This window comes from Orcinus orca, chromosome 21 (assembly GCF_937001465.1).
Source record: "Orcinus orca chromosome 21, mOrcOrc1.1, whole genome shotgun sequence".
NCBI classification, from domain to species: Eukaryota; Metazoa; Chordata; class Mammalia; order Artiodactyla; family Delphinidae; genus Orcinus; species Orcinus orca.
The window spans coordinates 18,140,290-18,159,795 of record NC_064579.1 but is presented as its reverse complement, the minus strand read 5'-3'; the positions used below and the strand labels follow the sequence as shown (position 1 = coordinate 18,159,795).

At 42.0% G+C, this 19,506-nt stretch overlaps 1 protein-coding gene across 5 annotated transcripts in view; it reads left to right on the top strand.

The window, feature by feature from the left end:
- Positions 1 to 19,506, top strand: part of MTUS1 (microtubule associated scaffold protein 1) — a 157,491-nt gene that overhangs the window by 54,979 nt on the left and 83,006 nt on the right. For all 5 annotated transcript variants that reach the window (XM_033400645.2, XM_049704140.1, XM_049704139.1 and 2 more), the window contains exon 3: positions 3,336 to 3,531. In XM_033400645.2, the coding sequence (XP_033256536.1) occupies positions 3,336 to 3,531 (196 nt within the window). The remainder of the gene's footprint in view (positions 1 to 3,335; positions 3,532 to 19,506) is intronic.

Genomic DNA, 19,506 nt, shown 5'->3' with positions numbered 1-19,506 from the left:
TAAGGTGATAGAATCATCACGTTGAAGTGGATCCCGGTACTGGAGAAAGAAGCACTTTTCATCTTAGGAACCTTGCAGTTAGGATTTCCATATTTTCAGTACTGACACTTTTACTTGTTGATGAGTATTAAAAACTCATTTTTCCCCATGATAATGTTTCATGTGCAATTCCCTCTAATATCACTATTCACCTCTTGACACATTTCCATGTATCATGGGGAAGGGGCCCAGCAAACCGTCACTGGCCACAGGCATTGTATTTATTGTAGAGAGTTGAATGAGTGAGCCTTTGCGTCGTGTTGTAGGCAAATCCCTATGTTCCTTAGTCATTTCAGCAGCACCCGGAGGCTCTGAATCTGCCCTGGTTTTGTGATGAGACAGTGCTGGAGAAATGTGCATTTTCAATGTGCTCTGTTGGTCTTGAGACAAATTAGGCCTTGGGTTCACTGAATCCTTAGGTTGCCTGCAACCTCCCAGCTGTTTGGTCAGGGTTTACCTGAAACTTCAGAAAGCTTCTGTTGGAAAAGGAATTTGACTTTAACTTGATGCAGGTTGAGTATAGCTCCCCGTTATAGAGGTTATATATTGGTGATAGTATGTTAGATAAAAGGGGTGGTGAATTATCTAAATGGAAAGAAATGGATATTTTTTTCGATGACTGCTCTGGGTCAAACCCTTTGCTCAGGTGCTTTATGTATATTATATCATTTAATTTTCTCAGAAATGTTCAGGTACTTTATACACTGTCATTTACTCTTGCCAGTAACAACAGGAAATTTGTTAGCTACAGTTTAAAGCTTCCTAAGTGGTTACTTAACCCACACACATAGCTGGTAAGTTGTAAAATTGAGATTCCAACTCAGGTCCCCTGACTTGAATCCTGGCCCTTTCTGCTCCACACACTGCAGGCTTTCAAAATTCTATGGAATGTTGGTTCTGAAAGGCAGAACAAATCTGATTTGTTAAAGATTCACTTTGTAAGTTGGTTAAAAGTTCGGTTTACTTTTTAAAAGTTTTTCTGGGGCATTACCTTAGCCAGTTTTATGGTAGAGGGAGAAGATCTTTGTGTCCATCGCCTGCTTTTTTTGGCCAATTTTATGTTGCTTTCCAGTGTTCTCTTAGGATATGGCCCTATTTAATTTAGTTTTTAATCCACCTAGTGTATGTCATCAACATGGGGCTTTACGTATCTCTAAGGGAAATTATCCACTTATGACTTTTTAATAAATTTACTTATTTATTTTTGGCTACATTGGGTCTTCGTTGCTGCACGTGGGCTTTTCTCTAGTTGCGGAGAGCCAGGGCTACTCTTCGTTGCGGTGCACAGGCTTCTCCTTGCGATGGCTTCTCTTGTTGTAGAGCACGGGCTCTAGGCACGCGGGCCTCAGTTGTTGTGGCTTGTGGGCTCTAGAGCACAGGCTCAGTAGTTGTGGTGCATGGACTTAGTTACTCCGCGGCATGTGGAATCTTCCCGGACCAGGGCTCGAACCCGTGTCCCCTGCATTGGCAGGCAGATTCTTAACCACTGCGCCACCAGGGAAGTCCTGCACTTATGACTTATTAAGCAAAGAAAGAATGGTCCTGGTGGGGAATAGTCAACGTACAGGTTAGGAGCATCGATTTTGGAGTTTGATGTGGTTTCACATTGTAGCTCCATCCATTCATTGGCAAAATAACCTCAGGCAAGTTACTTAGTCTCTGTGAGGCTCAATTTTTCTTTAATGGGAGAATACAAATTATAGCTTATGGTGTTGAACTTTGTTCTTTGAGCACATCTTAGGCTCTCATTTCCTACACGTAGAATGAGAACCTTTATTGGGTGCCTACTTTGTGCTCTATATGACAGTGATGGTTGGGATTTAGAGAAGGAAAGACACAGCCCCTGGCCAAACCTAGTGCCTAGTACAGTGGGTAGTATTAGAAGGTAAACAAAAAGGGACTGTTAGGTCCTCAGTTGGGAGTGTGTATAGACTCCCTATCCTGCTCATGGCAGAGTAGGGTGGTGGCGATGGGGAGAGTTGTCAAGGAAGGGAAGGCTTCTAGGGGAGAGAGCATGTTAGTCACTAGCTGAAGCTTAAAGATCAAGGATGAATGCAAGGGTATTTTGGGTGGAAGGAATAACATGTACAAAGATGAAGAAACATTCTCATTTAGGGGACGCAGGGTAGTGAGTATCATGGGAGCTGGGGGTGCAGAACCATGAACAGTAAGGAGCAAGCTGAAGAGGGTGGCAGGGCGGCCACATCCAAAAGGCGTTATTTAGAAGAGTTGACTTTATCTGGGAGACGGAGGGAAGCCTCCTTGGACTTGAGAGAGATCGCCTTAGCAGGGGACTGGGAGGTGAATTGGATATGGTTCCAGGCATCCCAGAAATGATGCAACCTGTACTAAGGCTGATGGAGAAGGGTGAGAATGACATCCAGAGGGGCTTAGGAGTTAAGAAAGGAAGCCCCTAGAAATAGCTTTCATTGTGTAAGTTGGGTGCCTGGGCACATGGTGGCGAATATGAGAAGAGCTAAGTTTTGAGATGGACGGGTAAAATTAATCTGAGTTTTAGAAACTGCTTCATGTTCTTCTGCTGTGAAATGCAGTATGATGAAAGTATCAACCTTGTAGGGTTATTAGGATTAAATGAATTGATATGTGCATTTCGAACTTATTTTTCATTCTGTAAGGTCTGTAGGTTGATCAGTAAAAATAACAATAATATTGTCAACATTGTTAGGTCGAGGTGCCTGATGGATGCTAAGTGAAGCAGAGGAAGAAAGAAACTGAATATGTGGGGAACTCGGGAGAGCGTGTTGGCTTGGACATGAGGACTTGGGATAAAGCGGTGTTTAGGTGGCAGTGGAAAGAGTGGACAAGATCATGTGGGGAGAGTATATGGTGAGAAAGGGCCAAGTTGAGGACCCTTGTGATGACCAGCATTTGAAGGTATAGAAGAGCAGGACCCAGAAATGGAATAACCAGACAGATAGAAGGGAAACCAGGAGAGAGCTCTGTGAGAGAAACCAAAGAAAGATGATGGAATCATCGGCGTTGGAGACCATGTAGAGGGCCTCTACGGAAAGGACTGAAAGCTGTAGCTTGAATTTAATTTGTGGCATCAGTCACCTTGGGAACAGTTTCCCTGATGGGGACAAAAGGCAGATCATGACGAATCAAAGAGTAAACTATGAAGAGTTTAAATTTCTTTATAGTAAAAATGAAAACTAAATGTCCATCTGGCATATCTGCTTAGACAGAAATTGTGTTTTTCTGCATACCTAACCCCACCAGGAGGTGGTGTGGGGAAGGTATGATCTGGACTGAAACCTTCATTATTTTTTCCACAGGGGTCTGCTTCAAAAACTGCAACCATCTCAGGTAGGAGTCTAGCCAAGCCCAACTGCTCCATTTTGAGGAAAACACCTGGTCCGAAAGCCAAAGTGGGACCTTCTGTTTCATGTTTGAGGCGGAATAGTGACAGTAGAAATCTCAACTCTGATCGAGCTGTATCTCCCCAGAGGATAAGGCGTGTGTCCAGTTCTGGTAAGCATAAAATAATTCAGTTGTGTTTTATAGCAGCTTATGAATTATTTGAATGTAAAATTAGTCCTATCAGGCAGCAGAGAGACCCGTTTTGGTTATAGAGCTCTAATGCATTGTGTCAGTAAAGCATTTAGCCTTTTGTGGACCAGCATCTTGCACAGGGAAGACTGAAAAAGAAGTCTAAGACACAGCCCTGATCCTTGAGTAACGTAAAGGCTAGTTGGGGGGAGAGAGATGTGCATAAAGCAACGTAAAAGCTATTCAGAAGCGCACGCACACGCACGCGCGCACGCACACGCGCACGCGCGCACACGCACGCACACGCGCACACGCACGCACACGCGCACACGCGCACGCGCACGCACACACACACACACACGATTGGGCACTGGTTATACACGAGTCATTTCACTTTTTTTTTTAGTTATTTCTGAGATATACATTTTAAAGTAATAACTACAATGATGACTTATAACATTATACCAGAACATATAAGATTTTTAGAAATTTCATGTAATGTCTGTCATTTCACTTTTAAATGTTTTACAAATGGTTAACTGCTTAATAATACTGGTGTGATATACTAGTTTCATAATGTGCCCACATCATGTATGAAGAGACTAGTTTTTTTCTTGAATTTTACGGAAAGATGTATTATAAAATCTTCAGGGATGTGAGGGTGACTAAGAAGTTAAACTTTTCTACTACGAACTTTGATTTATGTTGGTTTGTATATTAGAAGTAGTAAAGTCATGTTCGATTTATAAAATCTGAGAGCTTCCAAAGTAGCTGTTAAATGTCTTCCTAAATTGGCAGAGGTTTGCATTTCTCTGTGTTAAAATAAGAACCGGAAATGGGAAAGGCAGCCCTTTTCATAGGGACTAAAACAAAAAGCCTGCTGGCCGTTCCAGTTGACCAGAACACTGCAGGGAATACCCCTCGTCTGAGCAGGTACAACACTGAGCAAATGAAAGGCATGTCAGATAGATTTAGAAGTAAGTTCCCTTATAAAAATAGTGACTGCTGTTGAATGGTCTGGGAAAAAAAAAAAGTGCCTCAAGACTTATGTGTTCACACATGTGAGAACATTTTGCAGAAACTAACAAAACCAACTAAATCCTCAGGGGATCTCTTTACCTGTCTACACCTTAGTATTTTTAGGTTTTATTGTCCAATCCTGTTACGAAGCTGTCATGTGAGAAGCTTATAACACGCAGACGTGTTTTAAGGGTGATTTACTTAGGTTCAGGCCTAAATAAATCAGGCCTTGTGCACCAAGGTCTTGAGGGTCCTGGGGAGCAAACCCAGGAAGAGGTATGGCTGGCAGAAGAGGGATTTGCACACATTTCCATTTCCATCCCCAGAGGAACTGAGTGGGAAGGAGGAATTTGTCAGCTCGAAGTGTTCATCCTTTGGGAGGAAAACAGAAGAGGCACTGAAGACATTGGGAGAAGCAACAATCCTCATTTTGGATGTTGCCACAGTTTGGGGAGTTGGGCATAAGTGAGATCAAAGCTTTGGTTCTTACTGTTGCTGCCATACAAGGCTTGTGGATTTTCCAGAGGACGGGGAGCCCCTTCCCACTCGGGTGTCAGCAGCACCTGTGGCTTGGCGGCCCAGAGGGCCCTGGCCGCTGGCATCCTGGCCTGTTGTTAGAAGCGCTGTGTTCTAGCACCGCCATGGCCTCAGGGAGCTGCATGAGCTAGTCGTTTCCGCTCCCTGGGCTTCTGTGAAGTAGGAGGGTTGGAGAATGTCAGGCTCCATCAGCTTTTGCAGTCCTTATCTTTCTAGGGACAATTTGGAGCTCACCTAATTTTCTGAGTAGTGGCTGCTACTAGTGTGATTCTCTGGACCACATGGTGCTCGAATCCCAGAAAACCTGAAGCGCACACTTTTAAGAAATTAGGCCAGTACCCAGGATGTATTGTAAATGATGGGATTCTTTTATGTAGATGATCCCACCAAGGAGTGACACAGTTTTGAAGTCCCTTTACTTTAGGCTACATAATGCCATGCCTTAAAGAGGGAAAACTAGGTCTGCTTCGTCTTAATGAAAAGACAGAAAATTTATTGAGCTTTTATTAACCTGTATAAATAAGCTTAATAACTAAGCTATGCATTCAGAGTTTTCAATCCAAGTTAAAAACTAAATTATCTCTTACCTGGTGATTTTCCATATATAAATGGAAAAAAAATCAGTGTAAACAGAAATTTTGTGGATTTGCATTTGAGTTTTTTTATTTTAATGGTTGGAAGACTAACTTGATTATATTGTGTTATGTTTTTAAAATATTACTAGCAACTAACTTGTTTGGACGCTCACAGTAGATTGAGAGGTGTTTTGTCGCGGAGAACAGGAAACTTAATCGTCACAGAGTTAAAAGTAGAACAAAATCAAGAAGCAAAAACAATGTGCTTTTGGATCATTGAGCGCATATTGCCATTTACTGTACAATGAAGTGTTTGTGTCTTAGAAAATTGAAACCAAATGGATATCCTCTGTGCTCATACAAAGTTAGTCTCCTGAAAGGTAACCAGCAGAAATGTTCCAGCCAACTTGGGGTTTTCAATAAATCCTTTCAGAGAACTAAGTAGAAAACCAGACGTGGAGTTGAAATTGCCATTTTCTTGAAGCTTTGAAATGAATATGAGAAAGAATTGTAATTAAACCCAATGGCACTTTTCCATTTCACTTGTCAAAGTCTGGCAGTTCTAGTGTAGAGCATGATGACTGTAGTTACCTCTGCTGTGTAATATATAGGAAAGTTGTTAAGAGAGTAGGTCCTAAGAGTAAATCTCATTATGAGGGGAAAAAAAGTTTTCTAATTGCATCTAAATGAGGTGATGGATGTTAACTAAACTTACTGCGGTAATCCACTTCACAATACACCTTAAGTCAAATCATTATGCTGTACACCTTAAACTTACACAGTGATGTATGTCAATCATCTCATTAAAACTGGAAATAAAAAAGTACCTTAAAAAAATCTGGAAGTTTGGGGCTTCCCTGGTGGTGCAGTGGTTGAGAGTCCGCCTGCCGATGCAGGGGACACGGGTTCGTGCCCCGGTCTGGGAGGATCCCACATGCCGCGGAGCGGCTGGGCCCGTGAGCCATGTCCGCTGAGCCTGCGCGTCCGGAGCCTGTGCTCTGCGACGGGAGAGGCCGCAACAGTGAGAGGCCCGCGTACCGCGGAAAAAAAAAAAAAAAAATCTGGAAGTTTATCTGAAACCAGATTATAAGTGATTACAACAAACCAGATCTAAACTATCTTTGTTTCTTTGGAGTCTGTATGTGTTTCAACCACTTAATTAAATAAGATGAGGTAAGCAAGGAAAACTATTTCTAATAATAATTATAATGCCAGTGATAGAAGCTCACACTTATTAAATCCTTACCGAGTTCCAGGCTTTGTCTTTATCATTTCACCTGTAAATTCATTTAATCCTCATAAGAGTTCTGTGAGGCTTATCTGCACTTTATAGAAGAGGAAGCCATCACAGTGAGGCTAAATAATTTGTCAAGGTTATGCAGCTAGAAAGTGGCAGAGGTAGTACATTCAGACCAGGTGACAGGACTCTGGAGTCCATGCTCGTAACCGTCACGTTATTAGTCTAAAGAAGCACTTTCAGTCTGATCGTGAGTTTTGGAAAAATTCAAATTCTTACGCTCAGCTGGATACTTCGGAAACTGTGGCATTTCTCTTGTCGAGCTCTTGACTTAACGTTAGATACCAGTTTACCATGATGTAAATGATTTCACATGGTCATTGCAGATTCACGCTGCTGAATAAATAACTGCTTAGGAAATACTTTGAGATCCAGTCAGGCACCTTCAGAGAGCGCCTGCCACCCTCTTTCAGAGGTAATACCAGTTCTTACCAGGTTTTAGATTACCAGGTTTTAGATGTTCCTTCATACACACATGTAATTGACCTGCCAGTGACCAGCCTGAGCCAGGTAGGATTACGGAAATAGAACAAAATATACCCTCCCAACCCCCGCCCTGGGGCTCCTTTAAACTGCCTGGGGAGGGTGAATGCATGTTCCTGCAGCAACCAGCGAGCAGCACAAAGGGATCTGTAAGGGGTGTGGAAAAGGCCCTTAAGCGCTTTAGGATTTGGAGGAAAAGAATGTTCAGGGGCCCATCTGATCATAGCAGAGCCTGAAGAAAGGCCTCATGAAAGAGATGTTTCTCTAGAAGAAAACTGAAGACCATTTCAAAAGGGTAAACCTTCCTGTTAATTCATTTTATTGTCGGTTAGTAAAATAAACATCCCAAACCTGTAATGACTTGCCTACCCTTATAGGTTTCTCTTCTTTCCTGCTCAGTTGTTTTTGTGAACTGATTTCTTGTTCATTTAGTGTTAGATTGATTTTAAAATCATTTCAATTTACTTTTGTATCATTTTGGCCTTTCTAGGCAAGAGTTTGAGAGATAGCAAGCGAAAGTATGGAAACTTCACGCTTTGCATACGAAAGTATGCAAACTTCACGCTTGCAGAAGTTAATTAGTAAAACCCAGAAATGATCATCTAATAACTATTTCTAAAAGCCAACTTTAATGTGTTGCTTATAGATGTTTCTGTATTTGGATGTAGTTAAACCACGTTTTAAAGAACGTATCTCAATGTTTCTTGCCATAAGAAAAGTAATACTAGTAAGGTGTTTTGAATGCTAATGAAAGCTGTTCTAAGATTTCTGAATGGATAATTCTCATAACTCATGAAGTATACGTACTGTGATTACTCCCATTCTACAAATGAGGATTTTGAGGTTTTGCAAGTTTAAGCAACTTGCCCAAAGTTACAAAGTTAATAATTGGTGGAGACGGGGATGAGGCCCGACAGCCTGGTCCCAGGGTCTACGCTTCTGACCTCTGTCCGTTGCGTACACGCAGTAGTTCTGACACACTCACTTCGTCATTTAACAAGGATCTATTCAGTGCCTGCTTGTGCTGGGAACTGTTCTAAGTGCTGGGCATGAAGAGGTGCACAAAAGAGACAAATTCTTGCCCCTGTGGAGCTTAAATTCTGGTTGGAAAATCAAACACGTGGACAAAATGTTTAGTGTGTAAGATAAATGCTAAGGAGAAAAACAAAGCAGGGAAGGGAGTTAGATCTTTAAATAGGGTGACATTTGAGCCAACACATGGAGGTGAAGGAGGGCAATATTTGGCTATTGTGGAGGGAACAGCAAGTGCGAAGATCAAGGTGAGGAAGTGGGGGGTTGAGCCTGAGGACCAGTGAGCTGCTGTGTGTGTGTAGGGGCGGGGGCAGCTGGCCAGGGACTAGGCATGAGGCCAACCAGGGAGGGTCTTAGAGGCACCTGGGAGACAAGCGTCTTCTCTCTTCTTCCTCATTTACATCGTCACTGTGAATTCTTGATCGTTTTGCAGGCGTTCCACACAATTCTGCTCACTTGGCAAGTAATTCTGAGAAGACTGTTCCAGATATGGAATGACTCATAAACTGTGCAGTCTGTCTTATTTGTCCATTCGAGAAATGCTTTGAGCGCCTGCTGTGTGCTGGGCAGCCTACTAGATCCTGAGAACATAAACATGATTTATAGGTCCTTTTAATGCACTCACTGGTTGGAGGGTGAGGTGAAAGGTGGGTGGTTTCAGAAAACCATTTGAGGGCAACCTCTTCATTCTTCAAACCCCAGCTGAACTGTCCTGTTCTCTGTCATACTTTGCATTTATTACACTGTGCTATAATTATTTCCTTCCATATCTGGAAGATATCCATAAGGATAGAGCCCAGGTCTTAGTTATTTTTATATTTTCCAGCTCTCAGCACAGTGTACCTCTTACACAACAGGTGTAAAATGTTGTCTGGCTTGATTTGAATGGAAACTTGTATGAAGTACTATGTGTCCACAGTAAAGGGAACACCACTAACTCAGCCCAAGGGAAGGCTGGAGAAGGGTGGTGACATTGAACTGGCCTTGGAATGTGCGCATAGGGGTTTGCCAGGCATGGAAGGTTGCTGGCTTTCCCTGGGGTGCAAATGTAGCCTTATGAAAGACCTGGAGTGTTAGGGGAACATGGTGGAGGGCAGGGTCAACATGCCTTGAGTAGGCTGTGTGTTGGGTAGGTGAACCCCAAGGAAGGTCGAGGCAGATTAGTTCTAATAGTTTAGGCACAAACTTGTAAGAGTTACACCAGTATTTGGTAATAGAAAGCAGAGTGAGGGACTTCCCTGGTGGCACAGTGGTTGAGACTCCGCGCTCCCAGTGCAGGGGGCCCAGGTTCGATCCCTGGTCTGGGAACTAGATCCCACATGCATGCCGCAACTAAGAGTTAGCATGCCACGACTAAAGAGCTGGCGAGCCGCAACTATGGAGCCCGCCTGCTGCAACTAAGACCCGACACACCCAAGTAAATAAATATTTTTAAAAAAGAAAAAAAGAAAGCAGAGTGAAAATATTAAAAATGTTTTGGAGGACAGGGGTCCGGTCAGCTTCGCTGGTGGTGAAGAGTCCCAAGTGTCTCCTCAGCTTTCTTGTCTGGGTGGCCATGGGGTGAAACAGGGACTAGAGCAGCAAGAAGAAATTGTCAGAAAGAGAATGATGGGTTAGTTTGGGGCATGTTGAACTTGAAGAGACTGAAGACTTGAGAAAGCACCTCAAAGGCGTGTGTGCATGTTTGAGGCTTAAGACTGTAAAAACATGTGGAGGGTGAGGAAGCCTGTGGGAAAAGAGCTGGTAAAGAGATGAAGGATGGGGATGAGGGACAGCCAGGCGATGGCAGCATCCAGGTGTGTCCAGGGCACAGGCAAGGTAGTCTTTGAAATAGAGACGGGGGTGCAGAGGGTGTAGATATAAATCCATTTGGAGATTAATAGTGGGAGTTAAGAGTGCAGATTCAGACTAGCACCTGTGGAGAATGGACAGCTTCCTCCTTCAGATTTTCTGGCTCATTTTTATGAGGTTAGGTGATTTCTTTCAGGGGAGTTTGTGCAGATTTTATTGATTTATTTTTGTAGCCCTAGAAAGGGAAATAAACTGAAGACAGGGTTCAGTTTTGAGTCACAATGACCTCGTCGTTCAAAGTAGCTCCGCTCATGAACCTTGGCTTCTAATGAGACAGGAGGCTCCCCAGGTGCCCACCTCGGTTCATATTAGGAGTTTTCAGTGTGAGTGCCAGGTGAGCTCACTCACGACCAGGTCAGTACATTTGCCGGTGAACATGTGAAGAACCTTGCTTATCTTCGTGGTACCTGGGAAAGGGTGCAACCTGTCTAAGCCTTTGACTTACTACACCCTTAGTTGCGGGACACATATTCCCAGGCCCGTGACTCAGGAAGTTATTTTTGTTTAATCTCTACCTGAAGCAGCAGACACCTTGTGAACATACTTGCAGAAACAGGTACTGACAGTATCACCATGAACACTATGCTTCTGTGTAATTCGAGTCATCATGAGAACCTTGTTTTGTGGGATGTTCTTTTTTCTCTGTCAAATTACTGCCCTCTTAAGAGAGACTTGCTGTGTTTCTCTTGTGACTCACCTGTACTGCTATGACTTTATCTTTTGAGTTTACTCTCGAATCTAAGCAAATGGTGATGGTTATGCAGAGTACAGTTTCTTGTACCCTACTGATACAATATTGCCTTAGCTAACTCAAGAATGTGACTAAAGTCACATTTTGCAATATATAAATGTGAATACATACTACTGAAATTCTGCATTTTGGAAGGTAATTTGTTTCCTTGGCAGACTGAAAGTGTAAACTGTGCAAGCCATACTCCAGAGCCTGAGGAATCGTGGGAAAAGTAAGACATGATTCGTGGCCTCAAGGTACCAGCCAAGATGGGGCAATGGCAAGTTCATCCCTCAGCACATCTGTCCTTATAGTACTATAAAAAAAGAGCTGTAGGATTTCAGAAGAGGGTAAGATTACAAATATCAAATTTTGTTGAAATTCTTCCTTGGAATAATAATATAGGTAATTCTGTAATATAATAGAGGTATACCTTTATATTACAGAAGGGCCAGTCTTGGTTTAGTATTGATGCTCTCTGCTGTTTAATTTTTGACACTGAAACCCCAGAATTAAAAGTAAGAAGAATACATATGGATTGGGTTGTTTTTCAGGACGTGGCTGGTACACTAGGAAGTAGAAATGAAGGCACAGTTGGGGTTCAGAGTATGGAATATAAAGATTGAGGACAGTCAGTACAGAATGTATGGACATACGGAGGAGGGCAGGTGGGCAATTAGGATGTGATGCATTGGTGTGCAGGCATTCAGCAAAAAGAAGAGGTTCCGACAGAGCCCAGGTCTGTCTGTGTCGAGAAAGGAATGTGGGAGGCATTGTCCCAAGCAAGGTGAACCTTACTCTGCCCCTCTCTTATCTTGAATTTAACCAGTTAATTTGAATGTCACATCAGGTTTCCAATGTCCCCTTCCCAGCAGGCTATTTAAAAAGTATAGCACTTTAGAAGTGGGAAGGGGTGGGCGGGGAGAGAACATCCTTAATCTCATCAATGCCCAATAGTCTCTAACTTCACAATTTATAGCTATTCAATGCCTTTTCTTTTTACATATTCTCATGCACATATGCTTACGTATTTCTAATGGGGACAAACGGTTCCTACTGTTTAAAAACCCCATGCATAGCAGTCAGTAGGCACTTCCTTAGTTGATTTAATTTTCTTTTTCATTTTAAAAGGTGTGGTGCCTATTTTCCTAGATTCTTAAAATTTTAAATATTCTTTAAAATTATGGTTTAAAAGGACTGTAGTCATCATCTCAATGTGCTGTGATTTATTTCTTCAGACTTCTTTGAACATTAGGTTGTTTCCAGTGTTTTTCAGTATGTTAAACAACTCTACACTGAAGAACTTTGTATATCAGTACTTAACGCTGTTCAGGTAGATTACTGAGATACATTCCTTTAGGTGGAATCAGAGGGTGTGAGCATTTTTAAGACTTTTGATACACGTTGCCAAGTTGCTCTTCAAAAATAGCGTGCAAGTCTGTGCTCCCACTCCGAGTATATAAGCATGTTTCCCAACACCCTAGCCAATGTGTATTTTTTTAATTTCTTTTTTTTAATTGAAGTATAGTTGCTGTACAATATTATATAAGTTACAGGTGTATAATATAATGATTCACAGTTTTTAAAGGTTATACTCCATTTATAGTTTTTTATAAAATATTGGCTATATTCCCTGCGTTGACATTTCTAACACCCTTGCCAAATATTCACTGTTTAGGAAAGTGCAAAATGGTATCTTATTTTAATTGGAATATGCTTGGCACTCAAATACCTGTTGGATAAATGTAGATACAAGGGTCACAGTGCTGAGGTACAGAAGTGAATGCAAGATGAAAACGTGCCCTCTGTGAAGTTACATTCTGCTGGGAGAAACAGGCTATTCATAAGTACATAAGGTATAAAGGATGTTTGACAGCGTACAGTACTAAAGAGAGAAAAACTACTAATGCAGAATGGGGGGTGTGAAATGTTGAGGTGTATGGGCATGGGAAAGAGAGAGAGAGAGGTAGCTTTTGAGTAAAGGCCTGCGGGGAGCCAGCTGTGTGAACATCTGGAAGAAAAATCACACCAGTCAGAGGAAAGAGCCAGTGGAAAGCCCCTGAGGTGGAGCTTAACTGACAGCTCTTAGGAGTAGCAAGGGATGAAGTAAGGAAAAGTGAAATAGGAGATGAGGTGTGACAGGTAGTGGAGAGCCAGATCATGTATAGTCTTGAAAATCATAAGGACTTCGGCTCTTGACCAAAGTGACTTTAATTTTAACAGAATCATTGTTACAGCTGTGTAGAGAATACACTGCGTGGGAGTGAGAGACTCAGCAGAAACATCCATGAGGAAGCAAGGCTATAATCATGGCAGGAGGCTCTGGCTCCGTAGGGTTGTGGAAGGGCTGGGTGGGGGGATGAGAGGGGGCCAGGTTTAGATATACGTGTTGAAAATAAAGACAACAGGATTTGCTCTTGGAATGAGGGTTGAGAGTAAAAGAGAGGAATCAGAGATAACCCTCAACACTTCGGTGTGAGCCGTGGCAGGATGCTGCTGCCGTGAACTGAGATGGGGAAGGATGATGGAGACACGGATGTTGGGAGGTGGGTGTTGGGATCTCAGTTGTACCGACGTCACGTTGAGAAAAATAATAGGTACATACGTGAAGGTGTAGAGTAGAAAGTTGGATTTACAAGTCTAGGGTGCACGGGAGAAGTCTGGTCGAGGGAGATCAGTGTGGGATTCATCAACAGTTAGCTGGTATGTAAAGCCACTCGACTAGATGAGATTGCCCAGAGGGGTAGTACAGAAAGAGAACAGGTCAAGGGCACCTTTGGGGAATTGCATGGAGTCTCTGAAGTACCTCTGGGGTCCTCTTCAGCTCTAAAGGGCTAGAGAGTGGAGGAGGAATCACAAAGGAGACCAAGAAGGAACAGCCGGGAAGGTAGGAGGGAAGTCAGTGGAGAGTGGTGTCCTGGAGGCCAAGTAAAGAAAGCCTTTTAAGGAGAGAGGCCGAGTCAACTGCACCAAATGCTGTGGACAGGAGCATGTGTACGACACAGATCGTTTTAAACCAGAAGGCTGTGCGCTTACTTAACAGGAAGCTAGAGGTGGGCAGTTCCTGGGTTGGTGGTTCAATAATGTCATCTTGGGGCTTCCCTGGTGGCGCAGTGGTTGAGGGTCCGCCTGCCGATGCAGGGGACACGGGTTCGTGCCCCGGTCCGGGAAGATCCCACATGCCGCGGAGCGGCTGGGCCCGTGAGCCATGGCCGCTGAGCCTGCGCGTCCGGAGCCTGTGCTGCGCAACGCGAGAGGCCACAACAGTGAGAGGCCCGCGTACCGCAAAAAAAACAAAACAAAACAAAAAAAATAATGTCATCTTTCTGTCCTTCCACTCATCCTGCCTCAGCACTCGTCCTGCTTTTGTCTGTGACTTTTCAGTTTAAAGTATGGTCGCTAAGAGTTCCAAGCGCTAAGTCCCCCTGCTGCTATGCGCAAAGGCTGGGAGCGAAGGACCTTTCTCCTGACGTGCCTGCCTAACTTTATCAGGGAGGGCAAGTCTTACCCAGCACCTTGCCCTCTGGCACTCTTATCTTTAAGTCTTATTGGCACAAACCGGATCACACCCCTAATTTGAAGAAAGGTTAGGACTGCAAGTATTTGGCTTTTTAAACCCTCCTATAGGATGTGAGCAAAGGAAATGGAGATTAGGAGTGACAGTCGGGGAGCCAGGAAAGAAGTGAGCCACGATAAGGTTAAATTGAAAAGAAACTGTATTGACTGTTTTAATTTATTCTTGTTTAGAGCTTTTGCTTACTTACACTGTTGGGGTCTGTGATTCTTCATTATTGATATGATATCTGTTGTCCTTTGTCCTGTGTTTTACTGTATGACTTTTTATTTTGTATACAGTGATTTAAAGATTTTTCCATTTTTATAGTCATATACATCTTTTAAGTTTTCCTATATTTTTATGCTTCCCAAAACCTCTACTAAAAGAGAAGATTGATCTGTATTTAATTATCTTAATTTGTATGCTTTTGGTTTCCTTTTTAATCCAATTTTAATATCTTCTTGGTGTAGATGAGAGCTAGTAGCTAATATTTATATGTCATATTTATATGACATATTTTATATCACTTACTATGTGCCAGGTGCTGTTCTAAGCATTTAAAAATACACTCATTTAACTCTCACACGCACCTATGACGTAAGTACCACTATAATCACCCCCATTCTTACATATGAGGACAAAAAAAAAAAAGGTCATGAAGAACCTAGGGGCAGGACGGGAATAAAGATGCGGATGTAGAGAATGGACTTGAAGATACAGGGAGGGAGAAGGGGAAGCTGGGACGAAGTGAGAGAGTGGCATGGACATATATACACTACCAAACGTAAAATAGATATCTAGTGGGAAGCAGCCACATAGCACAGGGAGATCAGCTCGGTGCTTTGTGACCACCTAGAGGGGTGGGATAGGGAGGGTGGGAGGGAGGGAGACACAAGAGGGAGGAGATATGGGGATATATGTATATGTATAGCTGATTCACTTTGTTAGAAAGCAGAAACTAACACACCACTGTAAAGCAATTATACTCCAATAAAGATGTTAAAAAAAAAAAAAAGAATAGAATCCTTTCCAAAAAAAAAGAAGGCTGCCCCCAGCCTGTGTGTTGGGAGGGCTGGGTTTAAACCTAGGCAGTCTGGCTCTAGATTGTTGACTTTTAACCGCTACACCATGCTGCTTCTCACATTTTAATTTTTTAGAATATTCAAATATCTTATCACAAATAAATGTCTTCACTGATGGGAAATATCTCCACTATCTTATTCTGAATTTTTGTATTTCTGAGATTGATATACCAGTTTATTAATCTGTCAGTATAATGTTTTACCATTAATAGACTGTTTTACTATTTTATAATGTACTATAATAACTAGTAGCACAAACTCCTAACTTTTTAAACTTTAAAAAATTGTAGTAAAATATATATTACATAAAATGTACCCTTTTCACAACTTAAACGTACAGTTCAGTGGTATGAAGTCCACTCCCATTGTTGTACAGCCCATACCAGCATCCCGTATCCAGAACTTTTCATCTTCTCCACCTGAAACTGTCCACTGAACACTGACTCCTTACTGCCCCCTTCCCTCAACTCCTGGCAACCACCATTCTATTCTTCTCTTTCTATGAATTTGACCACTGTAGGTAACCTATATAAGAGGAGTCGTACAATATTTGTCCTTTTGTGACCGGCTTACTACACTTAGCATAATGTCTTTAGGTCCATCTATATTGTAGCCTGTGTCAGAATTCCTTCTTTTTTAAAGGCTGAATAAATATTTCATGGTATGTATATGCCACGTTTTGTTTATCCAGGCATCTACTGATGGGCACTTCAGTTGCTTCCACCCTTTGGCTATTATAAATAATGATGCTGTGAACCTGGTATTCAGATATCTCTTGAAGATCCTGCTTTCATTTTTTTTGGGTGAATACCCAGAAGTTGAATTGCTGGATCATAAGGTAGTTCTATTTTTAATTTTTTTTTTTTTTTTTTTTTTTTGCGGTACGTGGGCCTCTCACTGCTGTGGCCTCTCCCGTTGTGGAGCACAGGCTCCGGACGCGCAGGCTCAGCGGCCATGGCTCACGGGCCCAGCCGCTCTGCGGCATGTGGGATCTTCCCGGACCGGGGCATGAACTCGTGTCCCCTGCATCGGCAGGCGGACTCTCAACCACTGCGCCACCAGGGAAGCCCTATTTTTAATTTTTTGAGGAACCCAGCATACCATTTTCCACAGCAGCTACACCATTTTACTATTCTTGCACCAATGCACAGTGTTCTGATTTCATCACGTTCTTGCTGACACTTAATTCTTTTCTGTCTTGTTTTTATAATAGCCATCCTAATAGATGTGAAGTGGTATCTTATTGTGATTTTGATTCACATTTCCCTAATGACTAATGATGTGGAGCAATTTTTCATGTGCTTCTTGGCCATTGTATATCTTCTTTGGGGAAAGTTCTATTCAGGTCCTGTGCCCATTTTTTTTTTTTTAAGTCTTTATTGAATTTGTTAAAATATTGCTTCTGTTTTATGTTTTGGCTTTTTGGCCCTGAGGCATGTGGGATCTTAGCTCCCTGACCAGGGATCGAACCCGCACTCCCTGCATTGGAAGGCGAAATCTTAACCACTCAACCGCCAGGGAAGCCCCTTTGCCTATTTTTAAATCATTTTTTGTTGTTGCTCTTGGTGTTGAGTTATAATCCTCATTTTTATGTTCTAAAATTTTTTGACTCTTCTTACTTATTCTAGACTAGTTTAAATTGTTTTTTAAAAAAACTCTCCCAATTTCCCCTTTAAAAATAATCACATATGATTTAGATAGGAATAGTAATCAATTAATATGTTAATTCAGGGAAGAATGAACATGTAGGTCCCACTTATTCAAATCTTTTATGCCCCCATTTTTGTAATTTATCATCATACTAGCACTATTTGATACATTTATTCATAGAAATAGTGTGTGTGTGCACGTCTGTGTGTGCAACTACTTTTTGTTGCTAAAGCAAAGGGTCTTTTTCCTTTTTTTTCCTGGTCCATCAGAAAGCTGCCGATTGTTGCACAGTATTTACTTTGTAAGCAGCTTATCAGGTCTGTTTAAATAATTTTTAGACAACAGTACTCTACCATTGAAGCAAAATTTTTAAACATCTACATTAGTGTTAATGAGAGAATTTGGTCCTTCCAGGTTGAGAGTGAATCTGCAGCCACAGTTTCACATGTGTAGGATTTATCTCTCCCGTAACTTATTGTTGATTTCTTTTGTCCCTTGGGGTAGCTTTACTTTTGTTTCATAATAATAATTCATAGTTACCATAGATACTTACTCCAAAGGTCACTTCCTCTATATAGTTGTATTTAAAGAGTTATAATTATATTGGGTTGGCCAAAAAGTCCCTTTTTGGTTTTTAAGTAAAAATAAAAGACACATTTTTCGTTTTCACCAAGAACTTTATTGAACGATGTATTCACCCTTTTGTTCCACTACCTTCTGCCATTTTTCAGGCGACTTCATAATTCCATCTTCCCCAAACTTTTTTATCTTTTTGGGCAAAGAACTGTCCCAGGTGCCTTTTATGGTCTTCCAGGGAATTGAAATTTTTTCCATTAAGAGAATTTTGTAAAGACCTAAATAGATGGAAATCCAAAGATGCAATGCCTGATGAATACAGCAAATGAATCGGAACTTTCCAAGTTGTAACAGTTTTTGCCTGGTCATCAAAGAAACATGCAGTCTTGCGTTATCCTGATGGAAGATTATGCGTTTTCTGTTGACTAATTCTGGATGCTTTTTGTCGAGTGCTGCTTTCAGTTGGTCTAACTGGGAGCAGTACTTGTTGGAATTAATCATTTGGTTTTCAGAAGGAGCTCATAATAGAGGACTCTCTTCCAATCCCACCGTATACACAATATCACCTTCTTTGGATGAAGACCGGCCTTTGGTGTGGTTGGTGGTGGTTTATTTCACTTGCTCCACGATCTCTTCCGTTCCACATTATTGCACAGTATCCACTTTTCATCACTTGTCACAATTTGTTTTATTTATTTTTAAAATAAATTTATTTAGTTATTTTTTAAATTTATTTATTTATTTATTTTTGGCTGCATTGGGTCTTCGTTGCTGTGCACCGGCTTTCTCTAGTTGCAGCAAGCAGGGGCTACTCTTCGTTGCGGTGCGCGGGCTTCTCATCGCAGTGGCTTCTCTTGTTGCGGAGCCCGGGCTCTAGGCATGCGGGTTTCAGTAGTTGTGGCTCACGGGCTCAGTAGTTGTGGCTCGCGGGCTCTAGAGCGCAGGCTCAGTAGTTGTGGCTCGCGGGCTCTAGAGCGCAGGCTCAGTAGTTGTTCTGCAGCATGTGGGATCTTCCCAGACCAGGGATTGAGCCCGTGTCCCCTGCCTTGGCAGGTGGATTCTTAACCACTGTGCCCAGGGAGGCCCCACAATTTGTTTTAAAAACGGAACATTTTTGTTACGTTTAAGTAGAGACTCACCTGCAGAAATATAGTCAAGAAGTTTTTTTTCGCTTAACTTATGTGGAACCCAAACATCAAAGCAATTAATATAACCAAGCTGGTACAAATGATTTTCAGCGCTTGATTTGGACATTTTGAGTATGTTGGCTATCTCCCGCATGGTATAACGTTGATTGTTCTCAATTAATGTCTTGATTTGATCACTGTCAACTTCAACTGGCCTACCTGACCGTGGAGCGTTGTCCAGCGAGAAATCTCCAGCACGAAACTTTGAAAAGCACTTTTGACACATTCAGTCAGTCACAGCGCCTTCTCCATACACTGCACAAATCTTATTTTTGTGTTTTGGTTGCATTTTTACCTTTGTTGAAATAATAAAGCATAATATGCTGAAAATGTTGCTTTTTTCTTCCATCTTCAATATTAAAATGGCTACACAAAAATTTA